General features: G+C 42.5%; 2 protein-coding genes across 3 annotated transcripts; one reads left to right on the top strand and one right to left on the bottom strand.

Moving 5' to 3' along the window:
- The first annotated feature begins 1,705 nt into the window (after positions 1 to 1,705).
- On the top strand, positions 1,706 to 12,352 carry tuft1a (tuftelin 1a). Its single transcript, XM_083990491.1, has 12 exons — positions 1,706 to 1,949; positions 7,272 to 7,358; positions 8,421 to 8,519; positions 8,633 to 8,719; positions 8,959 to 9,009; positions 9,160 to 9,246; positions 9,991 to 10,101; positions 10,195 to 10,418; positions 10,540 to 10,645; positions 10,754 to 10,837; positions 11,059 to 11,153; positions 11,265 to 12,352. The coding sequence occupies exons 1-12, from the start codon at positions 1,890 to 1,892 to the stop codon at positions 11,335 to 11,337; spliced, it is 1,164 nt and encodes a 387-aa protein (XP_083846617.1). The 5' UTR covers positions 1,706 to 1,889; the 3' UTR covers positions 11,338 to 12,352.
- Positions 12,353 to 12,580: 228 nt separating this feature from the next.
- ltap1 (lipid transport auxiliary protein 1) lies at positions 12,581 to 16,776 on the bottom strand. Of its 2 annotated transcripts, none has more exons than XM_083990519.1 (7): positions 16,528 to 16,776; positions 14,709 to 14,810; positions 14,512 to 14,620; positions 14,370 to 14,423; positions 14,105 to 14,271; positions 13,742 to 13,800; positions 12,581 to 13,617 (listed from the first exon to the last, which is right to left on the bottom strand). In XM_083990519.1, the coding sequence occupies exons 1-7, from the start codon at positions 16,588 to 16,590 to the stop codon at positions 13,398 to 13,400; spliced, it is 774 nt and encodes a 257-aa protein (XP_083846645.1). In that variant the 5' UTR covers positions 16,591 to 16,776; the 3' UTR covers positions 12,581 to 13,397. The 2 variants fall into 2 exon arrangements, with proteins under 2 accessions (XP_083846645.1, XP_083846646.1); XM_083990520.1 differs by having other exon boundaries at positions 16,716 to 16,763.
- Between the last annotated feature and the right edge of the window lie 103 nt (positions 16,777 to 16,879).

Below are 16,879 nucleotides of genomic sequence, written 5' to 3'. Positions count from 1 at the left end.
TCTTGTGGTATCCTACAATCTATTGCTGACTTGTTGTAATGTTAAGTCAGACGTTTCAGATTCTTGTGGATCTAAGAACCAGTGACGTACACCTTGTGGATTACTTTGGCCCTGACACACTTGGACAGAGGGCTGGAGATGGCTCGGTCTGACAAGATATCACAGCTCAAAGTGGCACAGTGTGAGTGATTGCGAGCCGCAGGACCGTGACTCACTCCACAGTCTCAACCGTGGAACGCTTGTAAACACGGAGGCCTCTCAAAACAGTCTGATCTCTGGATCAGTGTGTCTGAGTGTGTATGGTGTCATGTCAACCCACAATTATGTTTCATTATAGATTAGTATGTGGGACACATGATGAAACACTGTGACGAGATTTAGGTGTGTTTATTAGTGTTCTATGTTTGTGGGAGAGCTTCATTCCTGACGTTAAGTCACTCATCAAAGAAAAAACACCCACTGATATAAGGTGAGAACATCAAGGGTGAGGAAATGATTACATTAAAACCACTGCACATGACTTTCATTCAGGTCTGATGGACAGAAGATGGCAACAGTCGCTCTCCCTGTGCCCATGTTTGTTTCTGTGTGCATTTGTATTTTTCAGATTCACTTAGCATCATCCCCTGTGCGCGACTGTGAGCTGTTGTTTGCTCCAGATCAGCCATTAATGCCATTAAAGCTTTATCCAGTTAGAGGTCTGTGCCGGCCTGGATCAGCTGCTGCTGGTATCAGCCCGATGCCAGCAGAGGAACGCTCACTCTTCCACTTGTGCATGTTTGCTCCTTTTTGTGTCTGTGAACCCTGTGATCTCTGTGACCTCATACATCTTCCTTCACTTTAATTAGATTAAAAAAAATAGATTTTTCTATTATATAACTAAAATAGACTTGACTCAGTGAGCAAGTCCGCGTTTTTCTGTTTTATCAAAGTAAGGCCACTTTGTCCTTCTGTGGTAACTTATCTGTTGGAACAGACTGAACTGAAATGTCTGAGCTGCATAAACCACAACACAATAATGCAAGTCTGACAAAGACAAAGAGTAGCTGTGTTTTCAAAATAATTTGGATAATTTATGGAAAAAGATCAACATGTGACTTCAGAAAATGTATTCAAAACAACATTGTAGCCTAATGTATGATTTGTCATTTGGATGCAAAATCAGTAAATAGGCCTACACAATAAACTTTTTTTTAAATATCTATTTCACCTATCATGATAAAACCACAATGAATATAACTGATCACTATGACAACATCCTTAGAAAGCTTTAAATCACTGAATTCAATAGGCCACCTTGGTTTCTATTGCCTTGTAATCCTAGAAGACACTTCTTAACAGGCCCAGTCAGAGGTTTAACCTCCTCTATTCATAATTTATAAGTAAACTGAGCAGTGGACTCACTGGCCAACATTTAGCTGCAGTTAACCCTCCACAATCCAGATTCACTTGTTTCACATCCCATAGTGTTTTTTCTGGGGGTCATTGTCCCTGCTGTGGGGGGCAGGTACACCTCCAGCAGCTCCGGACCCTCCCCTCTCAGCTATTCCCTGTTTCCCCCAGTTCCCTATTTGGCTGTTTCGGTCGCTGTGGGCGGGGTCGCTGTCTTTTTGTGTGTGTGTCGTCCACTCCCATAAGTGACGTGACGAGAGGAGTGATCCCAGTGCACTGAGAGGGGAGGGGCCCGCACAGACACTCAGTAATACACTACATACACCGGTCCGCCGACTCTGGAGACTGATAACAGCAGCAGCTACTGTGGACGGAGAGCATCGGACAGACGCCACCGGGAAGTTTCAGCGGAGGAAACGTGACGTGTTCGGCTTTTATTATTTAATATTTATTTATTTATTTCTCTGTGTGCGATTAGCCTATACTGATATCACAAGATGAACGGAGTGACGAGAAGTCTGTGCACATTTGAAGACATCAGACATCAAGACCATGCGGTAAGTTACTCGATATTATTCACATTCATCATCATTTGTCAGATCTTTCTCACTTTTGTTTGTTTTAGTGATTTGCAGCTGGTTTTCTGAGATGAACAACAGACTTTATGAATAATTTAATTAGCCAGAAGTTGTGAAGATATAAATCAGTTTTACCCTCTCTGGACCTGTTGGTCATTTTACAGTTTACAGTACAAACCCATCTTTACTTTCAGTGTGTTTTTAATTTCCACAAGTTCCCAGTTGGCTATTGGATTCAAAGGCTCTGTATGATGTTGTGATTCTGTCACTCATCTTAAAGCTGAGTTTCTTCATTTGCTCTATAAGTGTTGTGTTTACTGTTAAGTCTCTGGCCCTATAATTAAAGTATTAACACCCCCACCACCCAAAGTCCCAACACACACACACACACATAAAGACAACAGCTCAGAATTAGTCCTAATAACATCTGTGCCTGTCACAGGCGCCTTCTGCCCACATCATTTACAGGCTTACAGTTGCAGTTGTGACAGACAGTTACAGGCCACGGTGGCAGCTTTGCCTGTGCAGTATGTCCACCACCTGTGCATGTAAAGTTTGGTTGAGTGGGATTAAACAGCACTCCCTCTGCTTGGTTTAGAGAGTGTGCACTGTTGCTGGGCACTAGACATGAGAGATCAGCAGCCCATGTCATGTTGCGTACAGTAGGGTCTTCATCTGAGGCCGTCATGGCTTAATCATTGACCTGCAAAAGCAAACTGTTAACCTGCTCCGTGGTTTATGAGGTTGCAGAACACGACACTTTCCCCTTATCAGCAGTCTCCTGCTGAGCTGAATACCTGCCAACGGGAAACCAATCCACTGAGCTCATATCAGTTAATGTTGTTTAATGAAGGTTTCTACACGTCTGTCATTATTATGTCAAACAAAATCTGAGCAGATTAGTTGTGCCAGTGGTCTGGACTTAAATATCACCGTATGTTGTATAACTACTGTATCAGAAAGGTCAGAGGTACAAAGGGCAGAGCTCTAATAGACTGATTAATAGCGTGTAGCTCAGCAATGTATGCAACTCCATATTTGTTCAGTACATTTTAACTTGCGACTGATGGAGCATTTGCATCAGCCTCAAACAGAGCACAAATTCATCTTTATCAAAGTCCTGCAGTCAAATAGTAACCCACCTATGCTATTTACATATCTGATAAGGTTATTCAGGCTGTCTAAATAAAGCAGACATCTATATGACTCTGCAGGTCTGAGAGGTTATTAAAAACAACGCCCCTTACCGTCTATCAGGTCTGTAAGGATACATGTGGAGAACAGAGTCTGATGGAGCAGAGAGAACTTCATTTGTTATTTTGTTGTGTTGAGTGTGATAAGTGCATTTACTGGTTATGACCCATCACTGCTCTGGAACTAAACGCTCCATTATCGCTGCAGTTATTGTGTAGCCAGAAATATTTTTGAAACTGGTGTCACAGTTCCAGGAGATTTTTTCCCCCCAGTCAGCCACTTTTTAAATAATGCCATAGTCTTCCCTCTAGACGTTTATAGTTTCCCAGCACTAAGGGACTCAGCACATTCCCTCTGTCTGTCCTCATCCTCAGTCACCATCTCAGTCAGGCGTGGGTGACATCACCGGCTGGGAGTCAGCCAGACATGACATAGCCTACATATTTATCTATGTGGAGCAACGACAGGAGCAGACTGGAGCAGCACCTGGTTCAGACTCTAAAAAAACTGTCTGTAAAACTATCGTATAAGAATTAAAAGTACAGTGCAGCTGGAGGCAGCTCTCCATGATTCACCTATTCATGTTCTCACATGATGCAGTAGGCTAATACACGCAACACTTCACTTCACACCTCAGCTAAGCCTCGTCTCCTTAAAACTTACACAAACTCAGCTCCACCAAACTGTTGAGTGAGTGACTCAAGTCAGTCAGACCGTAATAATCCGTACATGCTAAAGGATTTCATCTCAAAGGAGAGCATCAATGGAGACGATTATCTTTATTATTAGTTAATCTGCTAATTAGTTTATCAATCAACTCCCCTGAGCCAAGAATGATGTTTTTATTGCTTGTTTTGTCCAAACAACTGTGCAAAAAGTGTCATTTAACCCAGTTTATGGTTGTATATGGCAAAGAAAACAGCAAATCCTCACATTTGAGAAACTGACACCTACAAAAGTTTTGCATTGCTGCTTGAGACATAAAAACATTGGTTTAAAATAGTTGCCAACTTCCTTTTGACTGATTGATCCACTCATTACTGTTGCTTTCTAAAACCTGCAAACATTGGGTACTGAACCTCAGTGGCCAAAATGTGTCCATACAGTTGGTGTCTGGCATTGAATGTAGCAGTAACACTCATGTTTCTTTAGGCTATTAAAATAATACTTCCTCATATAGACGACTCTGGAATTTTATCTGGACATAACTTCCTGTTGAGCTGCTTCTGTCTTAGACAACTTGAAACACGGATGGACGCACAGAAGGTCATGGCATACTGAAAAGGCAGGATTTCTAGAAAAACATGTTACTCTTCCTTATTCCTTTCACAGGAAGACATAGACAATTGATAGGGTGCTATTATCGAAACAATTGAAACAAAACCCTCAGCCCTATAGCGTCTGCGTCGTCGGCCCACGGCAGAAAGAAATCTGTGTAGCAGGTATGGGAAAGCAAAGCAGTGCAGGGGAGGAGAGGAGAGGAGAGGAGGGCCGGAGTGATTTAATGGATGGAGAGGGGCACACACACACACACACACACACACACACACACACACACACACACACACACACACACACACACACACACTCTCTCCTGAGGAATGTTTCGTGGTATGCAGGCTCTGCACTTGAAAGCAGAGGAGGATGTTTTACTATTTATGGCCGTGCTTCTACCTGAGATCTGAGAAATCAGGTTGACTTTTTTTTTTGTTCTTGTCCCAAATTCAGCATCTATGGTTGTTTATCCGTCGGATTCCCAACCCTCAGCTAATTTAACACAGATGATTTACAGACCTCCTGATGCCAGAGCCCAAAACAAAAGCGTCCTCATACCCTTTAAGCCTCTCAGCCGGGGCCGATCTTTTGTGGCCATTGTCGATGCACCTACCGGAGTGAACACAGTGTGTGTGTGTGCTTAGTTTCAGGTTTCTGCCTGGTTGTAAAGGTAGTGTGTGTTTTGAGTAACCGTGTGTACATGTCTGTGTATGCGTGTGTGCGTGTTTTGGCTGCGCATGCATGCGTCACCGTCCATGAGCACATCCAACTGGTCCTTTTGTGCTTGTTCCCAGCAAGTCTAGTATTACAGGTTGGCTTTTAAGGTGGTACAGGCACATTTTGTGTGTGTGTGTGAATCTAAAAGAGAAAACAGACAGGGGGGACCAGCGTGTAAATGGTTGATGGCTGAGCAAGGATTAGCAGAGTCTTTGTTTGATTATGAAGGCAAAGAGAAGTTGTATAATGATGGATTCCTGAGCTAACAAACCTCCCACTGTTCCCCTTTTCTTTCCCCATTCCTCTCTTTTCTTCCCCTAATCTCTGTGCCCTATTAGAGCTTTCAGGTGTCTGTAATCTGAGAGGAACGCATGCTGAACAAGAGGGGATTTTTAAAAATCTTTTGCTTTCATTTTTCTGACCTCTTTGCCGTAGTTGGACCCCACCACCCACCCACTAATATTCAGCCATTTCCTGTGTATTTACTGTAACATTGTTCTTACTGCTCGGTCAGTGGTCACTTTCTTTTTTATCTCTCCTGTGTGTTTCAGTTCTGTTTGTTCCCTCTCTCCTCCATTACTGTACTTCCTGAGTAGATAACCAGTCGATCATATAGGGCCTTCTGTCTTCTATAGTGCACATAGTTTCTAGTTTATAACCTCTTTATCGTGCTGTTATGCAACCCCCAATTATTTCCCCTGCTGGCAAACATCAAAGCCGGGGCAGTCAGATACCAGCTTTCTTTTCTTTTTTTTTCTCAAAGCAAAAGTCCTGTATTCACTTTAAACTGCTACCGACACAACATTTTCACTTAGAACGGTCTAACCACACTGTCCATTTCTAGCTGTTCTGGAGCTTTGCATCATTTCACATCTTTGAAGAGCTTTCATTTTTCACATACCTTTGAGCAGAAAGTTTTATAAAGCAGAATTTAAAACTCAAATCCCTAAACAGCTACTAGACAGGCCTGAATCTAAACTGTGACAGACTAAACATAAGATGCATTTCAACATAAAGTATCAGGGGCTTTTGTGATGCAGGTTATTTACCAAAAGAAAACAACCGTACAAAACGCTTAATAGGGACAAGCATATGATGATGATACACTTTCACTCCACAAACACATTTTGTGCCCTCTAAGTCAAATTCCTCACATTCCTCCTTTATCCTCCACCAGGCTGATAACTGATTAACAAATTAGACCGATATAATTTATCACCAATTCATCTGATAATGTGTGCGTGCATGTCTGTCCATCCACACTCTCCTGTAATCGTTTGCGTGTTTGCATTTGTTTATCATTCACAGTATTTAACCACAGGAGAACATTGCAGCCATTTCTTCTTTGCCTGCTTCATGTCTGAGAGATGACATTAGCTAAATACCAGGAGGACTCAGTGGATACATGAGAAAATAAACAGAACAATTTGTGTCGGCTGGAATGAGTTATATAATGCGTTTGACCTCCTCCCTCATATCCACATGCCTGTCCTTGCACACACACACTTAAAAGGGGTTTCCCTGCGCAGGGAGACACACACCCAGTCACATCCCGCTCAAGACTTTTCCTGTTAAAGTGACTAAAAGAAAAAGTTTGAAGGTTTGTGCGTTTCGTTTCTGCTCTTCGTTCTTCGCCGAGTGTTGCATCTGTGTATTGTTCTGTCTCAGACTTACCCCTCCCTATGATACTGTAAGCGCGCCAGATAGTTTATTGCTACTGTGAGGTTTTGTTGCCATGGAAATGTTCTGTCTTTCTTGACATTACATTTTCTGCCCACTTTCCCAGAAATCCAACCTCCGCTTCCAATTGGCTGCGAGCGTCTGGAGGGTTTCCGCCTAAGTCCCAGTGACGTCCATAGCACACAGTTTAAATCAAACAATCTGTCTCTGTGCAGCTGTGAAAAACTTTTGCTTTCTCTCTGACGCTCGTACCCCCTCTCTCTCACTCACTGGCTGCTGCCCCCCCCCCTCTCTCTCCCGAGTATGACTCAGTCTCTCCTCCTCTTTTTTTCCCCTCTCTCCTCCTCAAAATAGTCCCCAATCAGTCTCTCCATCACATAACGGTCTCTTTGTGGATTCTCCTCATCTTCTCCTTTATTCGTTGCCCTTTTTCAGGACGGGTGCAGGCGACTGCGGCTCACACTGCATGACCAGAACCAGGCAGCACCACAGCACCGGGGCACCGAGCAGCACAGGGACAAGGTAAGAACCTCCTGATAACTTAGGCTGCAACCAGGACTGTAACACCAGAGCAAAGAACAGACCTGGACATGAGAACAATAGGTGATAAAGGAGAGAGGTGTTATAAGGTTCAAAGACTTCTCATGTGTATTTTGAATGTATGAAAAATGTATGGTTTAAGATAACATGCTGTTATATTTAAATTGGTGGTGTTTGATATTTAACTGACACATTCTGTTGTATTTAAAAAAAGAACAATTTGCAAAAAAAAACAAAAGAACATCGCAGTTTTCTTTCAAAGAGAAGGTGCTGTCATTCAAGCCATACTCGGATCTCAAAGTTAGGACAATTAAACTTGTCATGACAAACTGGCCCAGCCTTACTATACATTCATGCGTCAATCATCCCATAATCCTACTCACAGACTCCACAGAGACGCCAGCGCTGGTTAAAAATGCCATAGCTGCCATCAGCTTTTCATTAGCGTGGTTCCCACAAACTCAGAACATCTCAAGAAAACCATTGTTCTACCAAAACCAGTGCCAATGTTACGTAAAAAAAAAAAAAAAAAAAAAAGACCACCAGAGCTGCCGAGTTGCATAACATCTCCCCACCTTCTTCTGTGTGTCCCTCCTTCTCTCTCTCCCTCTCTGGTTATGGGTTTAACCCAGTCTGTTTACCACTCCCAAGGAGCACCAGATGTTTATGGGTTAGTCTCCTCAGTGATTATGGCCAAAATGTTTTGGCCCCCTGATTATCCATGCTCACTGTGAGTCACACGCAGGAATAATTTGCTGAGCACCCGACTGAAAGAGACGTTTTATACTGAAGGAATTCAATTTTGCAAGTTATTAGTTTAATTGCATCAGTCGTGTCAGACATTCCCAACAGATATTTCATAACTCTTGTGAAACGGATGTCCTCCTGGCATTTGCCATGATGCAATATTGATCACAAACAATGTTCCTGCCCAAAATGTGGAAAGCGTGGCAACTTCACTGGAAATGTATCACACCCATCTACCCATGCTCACGCAACACATACCACATCACATTATTAACTCTCTCGTTATCCAATCTCCAGCCAATCGGACGAGCGTTTGCGCTGGTGCAGCCATCCTACGACAGAACAGTCCAGACCGAACCGGTCAAATCTACAGGGGAGCAGGTCGAAGTTATCAAGGTGAGCGGGGCAGACTGAGTGTGAGGCTTTAAATAAATACATGATAAATGACCAGGTTTACTTTTTTATTGGTTGCGCTGGTGTTTAACATGCATGTCTCTCCCCTGGTCCAGGTGTATCTAGAGGCTCGCAGACAAGAGCAGCAGAAACACGAGCAGAGCCTGAAGATGCTGTCGGACGAAGTCTCACAGATACAGGAGGTCAGTCTCTGGACAGAGTCCAACTCTGGCTGTGTCACAAACACACAGCAAAGCCAGTCTGTCAAGTCCTGGATTATATAAGAATTTGCATCATGTAAATTCTTTCTCTCCGTTTTTCTTTTCATCTTATATTCTGCCTGCTGATAGGTTTCTGTTGACAATTTGGCAGAGCCTGACTTCCGAAAATAAATCTATGATAAAATCTCCATAACTAACCCTTGTGTCTGTGTTTCCCTCAGGTGAGGTACTGCCTGAAGACGCTGAGGGAGCAGATGGCGGCCAAAAGCAAGGTACAGTACGTCTATTTTGAGTTGCTGTTTGGTGGTGGTTTTTACCATTGTTAACCCTACATCCCGTGCCCTCTGTGGCATTTCCTCCACCTCTCTCATCTCCGTGTTTCACTCTTTGGTTGCTCACTTCCTCCTTTTCTCTCTCTCCAGCCGCACATAAATGGATGGAAAGTTGGCGTTCCCTTCAGAAAGAACGGCTTCTCTGCCCCAAAGGGAGAAACTAAAACTGATGGACAGGTGAGCAGCGTTGCACGTGAAACACGGTTGCATATAGGTTGCAATGTACAAACCCCAAATCTTGTGTTATCATGATCACGTTGGCCTTTAGACAATGTGTGTGTTTTGTCTGATTCCTGTAATTCAATCCCCTCCCAGAGGCTGAAGGAGGTGTAAAGTTTAACAGTGATATGATCTAGGGGTAAAAGTGAGGGGGTTACTACAGTATGACAGCCAGAGAGTGCGTGATATGCTTATAGCACCCTGGGGTGTATGAAAATGTGCGAGAGGGCTGTTCCAGCACACACTGTTCCTCCGCCTGCATGTGTTATTGTGTTCGCTCCCTCCTCATTGTTCTCAGCATTCCACAGATGTTTCATCCTTTAATAGTTTTGCTGCCTTTGAGCCACGCACTTTTGGAAGCCACTGCTATTTACTTGTCAACAATGTTTTGTACGCGCTCACCAATCCTTACAGTACTGTGTTTATATTGATAGTCTTGAGGCCATTTATAGCATTTATCTGTGACTCATGGCACCCACGGCTTACTGACAAGAGTGTTGCAGAAATACGAGGGAAAACACGAGTCATAATCCAACTGCTGCAGTGACGCACAGTGACACACCTTCGTTTTCGTTAAGACAGCCAAACCCACTATGGCAGAAGGATAATAAATTTAAATCAACAACAACAACAACATCGTAAAAATGTATCTGTAGCCAATTATCTGTAATTTTGCTAAACATTTAATTCCTTCTCTATCAGGAAGCAGATGATGAAGCAGAGAGAGCCAAGCTGAGAGAAGTCAGCAAGCGCCTCTACGCACAGCTGCAGGAAGCTGAGAAGAAACACCAAGAGGAGAAAGAGAGGCTGCAGGTCAGATATACACATCAGTACAATTAATAAAACACCGCGTCTCGGTCTGCGTCAAAGCCTTTTTAAACAAAGTAAATTCTCTGACTTCTACAGGCTGAAGGTGCCAAGCTGAGGGAGAATCTGCATGAGAGGGGGGAGAAGCTGAAGACCACGGAAGAAGCCAGCGAGAAGAAAGACCAGCGCATCGATGAGCTGCAGCGGCTGCTGGGAGGGATGGAGCAGGAGAGCGCCGGCCTGCGGGAGGCGATTCGCAGCCGCGAGGACGAGCTCCGCGAGCTGCGCAAGATCAGAGAGGAGGGCCAGAAAGGGGACCAGAGGTCAGCTAACACACACACACATAATACTGTACACACACACAGTTATGGTTATATAAAAAACTGGCAATCACACCACCATCTTTCTGTGCTGTATGGTAAATCTCTGTGTGGATTTCTTTAGGGCTGAGCAGCTGGAGAAGGAATTGGCTCTTCTCAAAGAAAAGATCCACCATCTGGATGACATGCTGAAAAGCCAACAGAGGAAAGTCAGACACATGATTGAACAGGTGAGACGCACATGTGTGAGACTCTATAGAGCAAACGTTTGATCTCCGTGTCCATATTTGTGCAGGATTTGTGCTCACTGTTTGACTGTGTGTTTTGCTCGTCTTCAGCTCCAGAACTCTCGCATGGTGATCCAGGAGCGAGACCGCGTGATCAAAGAGCTGGAGGAGAAAGTGGCTTTCTTGGAGGCAGAGGTGAGGACCGCTTATTATCTTGATTTTTATTCCATTCCAGTTGATTTCTGAGGTTGGGGATCAGTTGGGTTAAGTGGACAGGAGGAAGGAAGTAGATCCGACACTTGACGGATATCGGCAGAGGAAGGAGACACAAACACTGTCTGCTCAGCATCCAGATTAATTTAGCACTTTTGCACTGGTGTTACGCAAACTGACCCCGTTCACTCCACTGTGTGCAGAACCGAGAGATGCGTGACCAGATGGACTACTTCCTGGGTGGACAGAGGTCAAATTCCTACCTGTCAACAGAGCGTAACCCACAGATTGTCTACAGGTAACTTTGACTTTACCAGCAAACCTTTTAAAATACAGATACGTGTTCATATCTTAATGCTCATGGGACAGTTTGCAAAACAACTTATCTTTCTCTCTCTTGTCGCCGCAGCAAACCAATCAAGCCGTCCAACTTGTCTAACAAACCACTTCCTTTCATCAAAGTCATCGAGATCAAGTCATGAAGCGGCTGTGCAGAGGAAAGACACAGTTAACAAGTGAAGGGCTCAGAACCACCAAACCTTTTCAGACTGAAACCAAACAGCAGCTCCACCACCACCATCATACCCAATCCTGTGAATGTTTGCGATGTCAGAGCTCAGCTTCCACCACAACCAACCACAAACACTCCTGAAGGAAACTCTGTGGAGTTTGGCAGCATAAACACACATACACACACACACACTGTGGTTAATTGTCTGTGCATGTGTTGTGCTGAGTGAGTGTGTGTTTTTCAGCTTTACTGTAGATGTATCAAGTGTGCTGATACACCCATATAATACAGCTTACAGTATGCAAATGTTTCCTCGCCCTGCCCTGTTTTCATCACAGTCTTGACCTTTGAGTTTATAGCGTCCACTTTGATGTATCAAAATACAGCTGTTTGCCAAAGGGCAGGGTGGCAGCCCTTTTTACTAACTGGGTTATGACATACAGTAAAGCCCATATATAGTAATGTAGCATCAACTAAGCTGTCGTGACAGATCAGTTTCTTGTAAAAACTATTAACCCGATGATCCTCATCCGTCACTCACACATGACTCTGTTCCTTTTACTATGTGAATGGTATGAAGGTTTTAATGTGTAAATAGTGATTGTAGACTATAAGGTCAGCGCCCATGCTGTGCTGAGAAGAGTTGTTTGTAAATAACAATATGGCACTTATTGAAACTGAGGATGCAGAGGGAAAAATGATGTTGGGCAGCAATGCTGCTTTGTAGAAGTGTTGTCATTCTCAATGTTTCTATGTTTGTTTCTATGTTTCTACTAAACATTTCAGTTCCACTTGTGTACAGTCTCCCTGTTTTGTACATAATAATAATGAATGTGATTTGATGTTCTAATTTCTGCCTAACAGCTTTCTCCTTTGTATTTATTTATATGAAATAAATGCCTCTAGATGAGATTGTTTGATCGAGGAGATTTTGTATGAAGTTTACTCTTATCTGTTATCTGTGCTTGTGGCTCTCAGAATAAATTACTGAAATTAATACAGTGCTTCTTTTAAACTGACTCAAACTGGGGGATTACTATGAGGGGAGTGCCCTCTGCTGGACACACAACACATTACAATAATGTGGTAAACTAAAAACACCAGACAGCAACTCAACTGTATGTCACTGTTTTATTTGGATGGCAAAATCGAACAGTTAGCACCACATAAAATAAAATCACTCAGGCATTACAATGCCTCCATCAGAACCCTGAATACCAAATGAAACAGACCCGGCTTATAGGCAGTCCACGTCTGACATTGGAACAAGTAAAAGCCTACCTCAAATTCAATACCTCTCATTTAGAATACATTAAGGCAATACTTTAATAATGTTAAATTAATTACATTGCACTGAGAGAAATTATTACAATAAAAGAGCTCTTAATCATCAGAATTAATCAAATCAAGTATGGCTTCAAATCAAATCGATTCATCAATGGCTTCTGTAAAAGAAACATTTAAGGCTTAAAAAAAAAAGGATTCACAGTAACGTATGAGCAGTAGAGACAAACATAAATGTAAACAGAAGTGACATAAACAGTGCGTTTTTCTCAGTGTGAAGCTACCACTTACACTAGTACTAAGAACAGTAACTATCAGCATGTTTACATACAGCTGGATAATTTCAACAAGTGTGCATAGGCCTTTACGTTGTTCAATAAATACTGATTGTCGGATGCTATTGCATAGCCACGTAGCTCTGGGTTTCTTTTGGTCAAATCAACCATACTTTACCATACAGTAGTAACTTACTTAAGTCATTTTTCTACCCACACATAGCAATCATACATGCAGTGATACAGGATATATTCTTAAGCTACACTTAGGTAAGGAGTACTGTGCCAGTAGTTTGATATGCACTATACTGTAAACAGGCAATGTGTGTTAGCATATAAAGGCAGTGTATTTGTTACTTTACTCTAAAACTGGTGAGTGGTGACAGTGAAGCTGTCACCATCCACAGGCACTTTAATCACTGGCAGCGCTACCTTGTTCTTGACCTTTCCTTTGAACGAGCGTCACAGACTTTCAGAGCGTGCTGTCTAGAGTGTTGTAGTTGTCTTTGAAGTTCTTCAGCTCCAGGAAGTGTCTGGGCCTCTTGCTGCGCTGCTGCATTGTGGATATGAGGTAGGTGGTTTGGGTGGGGGAGGAGCAGGAGCTCGCAGGATCTGTGGTACTGGTCAGGTCTTTGGCTGCAGACTGGTGGTGCTGGCTCGGAGTGCTGCTGCTACTGCTGTGAGACTTCACACTGAAACACCAAAGGGAGAAACAGATTGTCCACAGTGTATAATTAACATTCCACATTGGGATTAGCTGAAACGGAGAGCTGCAAGAGAGCACTTGGACCTTGTGTTTGTGTAGTGTTTACTCACACAGAGGCCAGTTCAGTTAGAGCTTCCTGGTATTTTATAAACTCTGCTTCACCAAAAGCCTACAGACAAAGACAGGAGTCAGAAAACAGATCATTAAGACATGCTTCGATAAGCAAAGACAATGTACATTTTGATGCATACTGCCATCTATCAACTTCAATGTACATTACATAATCATTTCATTCACAAGCTTACTATATAAGCATTACATTCCAGCGATATGTAAAATCTAGGATGTTGGTGGCATTGAACTACACAATAACACATAATAAATACCTATAACTATTGTGTTTATTGGGATTGTAAATGAAAAATATTGATTTACTGAGTTCCTGTGGTACACAAACACACAGCAGTGCTGACCTCGGACCCGTGGCGGGCTTTATTGTACCCATCCAGCACCGTGTCAACAAGGGAGCTTTGGTTGTCTCGGAACATGCAGTGGGAATTTCGTAGCTGCAGAAGCCATGTCCGAAATCTTTTTCCCGTCACAGCAGTGGACGTCCCACCCAGTTCACGGAAGGGGAGATCTTTTGACAGAAAGGACAGATGGAACTGTGAGAGTGAACAGGGATTCAAGCGCTCTTATGGCAAAACAAAAGCAAATAGTGACAGCAAAGTTTTTTACCAGTGTCCCTGATGGCATCCAGGGCTCTCATCCTGTACAGGTAGTCATAGGACCCTGCAACACACAAACAAACACACTGGTATAAAAGCAACCCATGCACAGTTTCAGGAATAGAGAGAGTGTGTTTGTGTGTTGCTCGAACCAGTCTGTTCTCTCTGCTTCAGTCGGTCATCATCTGGGGACAGCAGGCGAGGCTCAAAGTGGATTTTCTGAACCTGGCACAGTTTGGCTTCAATTTCTTGTCTCAGCTCCTAAAGTATAAACACAATGCTTCAACAAACACACACAAAAAATAATATAACAAAATCATAATTATATGGTTTATGGTGTATGACTTACTTTAGGTGCATTGTGACCAAGGGGAACGTGTGGTCCTCTCCTGGACTTCATGGCAAACCGCATGATTTGTCTTTTGACAAAGATGAACAGTAAAACAAACACCTGGAGAAAAGACAAGAATTACATAACACCTAGTCTATATTCTATACAATAACTACACATGCACACACATTTTTGATTAAGGATTGGCGAACAGGATACAAATTACACAAATAATAATTGGACATATAGCCTAAGTAAATAGAAAAAAACTGAAGAAAATAATTGAAGAAAAGAAGATTTGAAAGAATTGTTAAGTCCACTATGAACACCTAACACCTAAGGCAAAGATTCCTTTCTTTTTGAAAACCAACCATTACAACAGGGTCCATATATTTGCTGTCATAACATTATGCCATCTTAGATGTGCTCATGGCATTGATATGTAACCCCAAATTCATTTCGAAATCATCATCATCATCTTTACAATGGTTGATGGAGTATTATGAAACAAGAAATAAAGAAATAAATTTACATGAAAATCAGAATTTTAAATGATGTAGTGGTTCCCAACCAAGGGTACGTGTACCTCTAGGGAAGCATGAGTACATTGCACGGGGGAAGGGGAAACATTTATTAATTTACTTCCAAGATTATAAGTAAATATTCCCTGTCATTTCATAAACCCATTACTAAAATGAGACATGCACGTCACAACTAGCGCCCTAGGGAGACAGTAACTGGTGGCACAACTCTGTGAAGACACATGCTGCCAAGGCCACACCAAACACTGATAAATGGCTCAAACGTCCAGTTACTGTTGCTCTGGACTCAGAGGGTTCAGGGGAGCTGAACGTTAAATGTTATTATGAATATTGTAAAAGTTTAATAGAACAAAGGCAGGTTGATTGTGATTCATTTTTTAATTTTACTTTGAAGGCAGACAAACTCTTATTTATGTTTAGTTTGAGTTCAAAAGAACAAAAATTAAGGAGAATTATTATTTAAAATACAATACAATAAGTAAAATGTATTTGCACAAATTAAAGAGAGAAAATAAAATGATTTTCATTTCATACTCAGTTACATTTCATATGACCACTTTTGGAGAATCATCAACAGGTAGGCTACAGTATGAGTGAGGGGGTATAGGCTCAGGGTACACAAGACAAAACAGGTTGGGAAGGGAACCACTGATGTAGAGTAAAAGTTTCCTTTGGAAACTTTTATTTATTAACCCAGAGCACTGTATCACTTAACATACTGAAATATAAAGAATGACGTTGCACTACAATCATTCCTGTATTCACATTTTGGAAAATGACGCCTGTGTCTTTACTTCACAGTTTACTATTTCTGTTCATTATCCACCACAACAAACATATATGTCATCATCACATCACTTAAACTGAACAAGCAACTATCAATTTTCAGCAATGAGGAAGTTACTGTACATGTTGCTTGAAAGCAGCACTTAAATCGAAGTAACCTTAAGTTTGGCAGGTAACCAAAGGACATAAATATGTTGTAGACAGTGTTGTGTTTTAATGATGTGATGTGTGTGTGAGCCTAAGAGGCATTTAAAATATGTGCTAACATAGGGTGTTTGTGTGTTTGGCACTTGTGTGTGTAAGTGCAGCAATGTATCCAGTCAGTGGCACTTTAAAACAGCAGTTAACATACCGATACTGGTTCAAACCAGCTCCTGGTCAACTGATAGTTTGTCTTTCGAGCTCTTTAACTCACATCTAGTTTGTGGTGATCGTGTGTTTAAGTTTCAACTGGATGTACCCATTGAAATTAGAACAAAATGATCGCTGTCAAAGTGAAGCGGACTCACCAGGCTTCCGTAAGCCATCACCAGCACCACATTGATGCTTGACAGCAGAGAGTCATTCCGCATTTTGTCACCGAGCCTTTTCCCACAAACTCACAAACCACGACGCCAGCGACACGACGGCTGCTGCTCAGAGTCCGGCCGAGAGTCTGTCACACACACGCAGTCGTTTACAAAACACATGAAGTTACCGTTCAAACCACAGACGCGACAAAACGGGGAAGTTAAGTAAAGTGCTGTTCCTGCCGTTGCATGTCACTGCCTGGTTTGTTGACTTCCGCGGTAGTCACGTGACCGGTACGGGGCCGGTGACGTCAGGCCTGACGCTCCTCTGGTCTATTGTGCCCTCTGCTGC

This window comes from Trachurus trachurus (assembly GCF_905171665.1).
Source record: "Trachurus trachurus genome assembly, chromosome: 16".
NCBI lineage: Eukaryota > Metazoa > Chordata > Actinopteri > Carangiformes > Carangidae > Trachurus > Trachurus trachurus.
This window is presented reverse-complemented; position numbering and strand designations above follow the sequence as displayed.